Here is a 2,103-nt window from a genome sequence, read left to right on the forward strand (position 1 = left end):
CCAGAGCAGGGTGCTTGTCACAGTCGATGAACCTGCTTTGATGCATCATAATGACTTGGAGTGCATAGTTGACAATCGGGGTCACTCTTGCTGTCGTTCATTCTCGGGTTTGGACAGGTCCATCACGACGCGTATCCTCCATTATAGCACCAGAGTATTTTCGCTGCCCTGAAAATCCTCTCGGCTCTGCCTGTTCATCCCTTTCCTGCCCCAGCAATTGCTATCTTTTTACAGTTTCTGCAGCTTTGGCTCAAACTATCTTCTCAATGGCAATCATTTCCTGAGCTGTTTGCCTCGCCATACCTGAAAAATCAAATCTGCATTTGAAAATGACCAAGCCTGTTCTTTGTGGCTATCGCCTCACCTTCGTATTCAACACCTGCGAGAACACCACAGTCCTGAGCAAATGTGGAGATGTGCCACACACTGTGGACACTCCCGGCCGCGCCAGCATCACCTACACCCTCCCTAAGTTCCTGGAGGGACCCTGCACACACGTATCTTCCTTATGCAAAACAGAGAGTGTGTAAAACTAAGTATGTGTATGTTGTGAGTTCTTACAGGGATATTTGCACATAAGGACAAAAACTTCAATTTACAGACTAAGTTTTTAATGGTGAAACTCAGACATCTAAAAAGATGCTAGTCTAATCGTGTTTTCTCTCCCCTTCCTGTCCTCCAGCCTACTCCCACCCCGGTCTTAAGGCACATCTCAAATCTCAGCTGTCTGAGACCCTGTTTCAATGCCATTCGCAACACAGTCAAGACAGGGGCCATTTTTTCCTCACGGTACAATTTTGTCTTTCTTTTAATACAGTTTCTACATGGAATTTGGACACTTTGGCCTTCCAGGAACTGAAGTCAGAGTTAACTGAGGTTCCTGCTTCCCGAATCTTGAAGGAGGGTCCATCTGGCCATCCCCGGAGTGAAGAGGGAGAAGATGGTATGCGGTTAGCATTCTTCCCTTGTGTGCCCATGTAGTCATTATCCACTTCTAGTTCTGTGCTTGGAGTCGGCGGCATAAAGTAAATGCCTGCCCAGGAGGGAAAACTACGACTTCCTTGGGAGCAGAGGCAGGGGAGGGGAGGGAAGGAGCAGAGAACCCCCTCGCGGCTCCCTGGCCAGGGCAGGTCTGCAGGCATCAGCCTGTCCCCAGCACCGTCCTCTCACGTCCCCTCACCGTCCTCAGACACGTCCTCTCACCATAAATGGGAGGCTGGGCTGGGCTGGGCTGAACAGGGGGAGGTGAGAGATATGCTTATCTTACCCACTCGATTGTCACAGAATTAACTCTACATGAGCAACTACTTTTTTCAGTAGTTTCTTCATTGCTTTATCTTAGCGACAGGTGTACACCATTCATCATCTCAGCACATGATCGGTCCCTAAAGATATGTTTTCTCAACTTTGACCATTTGGGAAAATTACAATCTGGCTCGGTGCCCAGTGATTATGGTGCCAGCCACATACACCGAAACCGGTGGTTCAAACCTGGCCCTGGCCAGCTAATCAACAATGACAACTGCAACAAAAAAAATAGCTGGGGGCAGCACCTGTGTCTCAGTGAGTAGGGCGCTGGCCCCATATACTGAGGGTGGCAGTTCGAACCCACCTCCATTCAAAGTGCAACAAAAAAATAGCCAGGTGTTGTGTGTGTTGTGGTGTTGTGTTACTACTAGTAACCTGTAGTCCTAGTTACTTGGGAGGCTGAGGCAAGAGAATTGCCTAAGTCCAGGATTTGGAGGTTGCTGTAAGCTATGATGCTACAGCACTCTACCCAGGGCAATAAAGTAAGACTGTCTCTAAAAAAATAAATAAATAAAAAATAAGACTAGGTGGTGCCCGTAGCTCCACCTTGGGTAGGGTGCCGGCCACAGCCACATACACCCAGTCTGGCAGGTTGGAACCTGGCCCGGCCTGGACCAGCTAAATGATAATGACAACTGGAATAGGAAAATAGGTGGGCATTGTGGCAGGCACCTGTAGTCCCAGCTACTTGGGAAGCTGAGGCAAGAGAATCTCCTAAGCCCAAGAGTTTGAGGTTGTTGTGAGCTCTGACGCCACAGTACTCTACCAAGGGTGACATAGTGAGACTCTGTCATA

The 2,103-nt window shown here is 48.7% G+C and overlaps 1 protein-coding gene across 1 annotated transcript in view; it reads left to right on the top strand.

Annotated features, from left to right (window-relative positions):
- MYOC (myocilin) overlaps nt 1–2,103 on the top strand; it is a 14,605-nt gene that overhangs the window by 10,778 nt on the left and 1,724 nt on the right. The window contains exon 2 of the mRNA XM_003785705.2: nt 818–943. Within this exon, the coding sequence (XP_003785753.1) occupies nt 818–943 (126 nt within the window). The remainder of the gene's footprint in view (nt 1–817; nt 944–2,103) is intronic.

This window comes from Otolemur garnettii, unplaced genomic scaffold, assembly GCF_000181295.1.
Source record: "Otolemur garnettii isolate 467f Iridium unplaced genomic scaffold, OtoGar3 scaffold00016, whole genome shotgun sequence".
Lineage (NCBI taxonomy): Eukaryota > Metazoa > Chordata > Mammalia > Primates > Galagidae > Otolemur > Otolemur garnettii.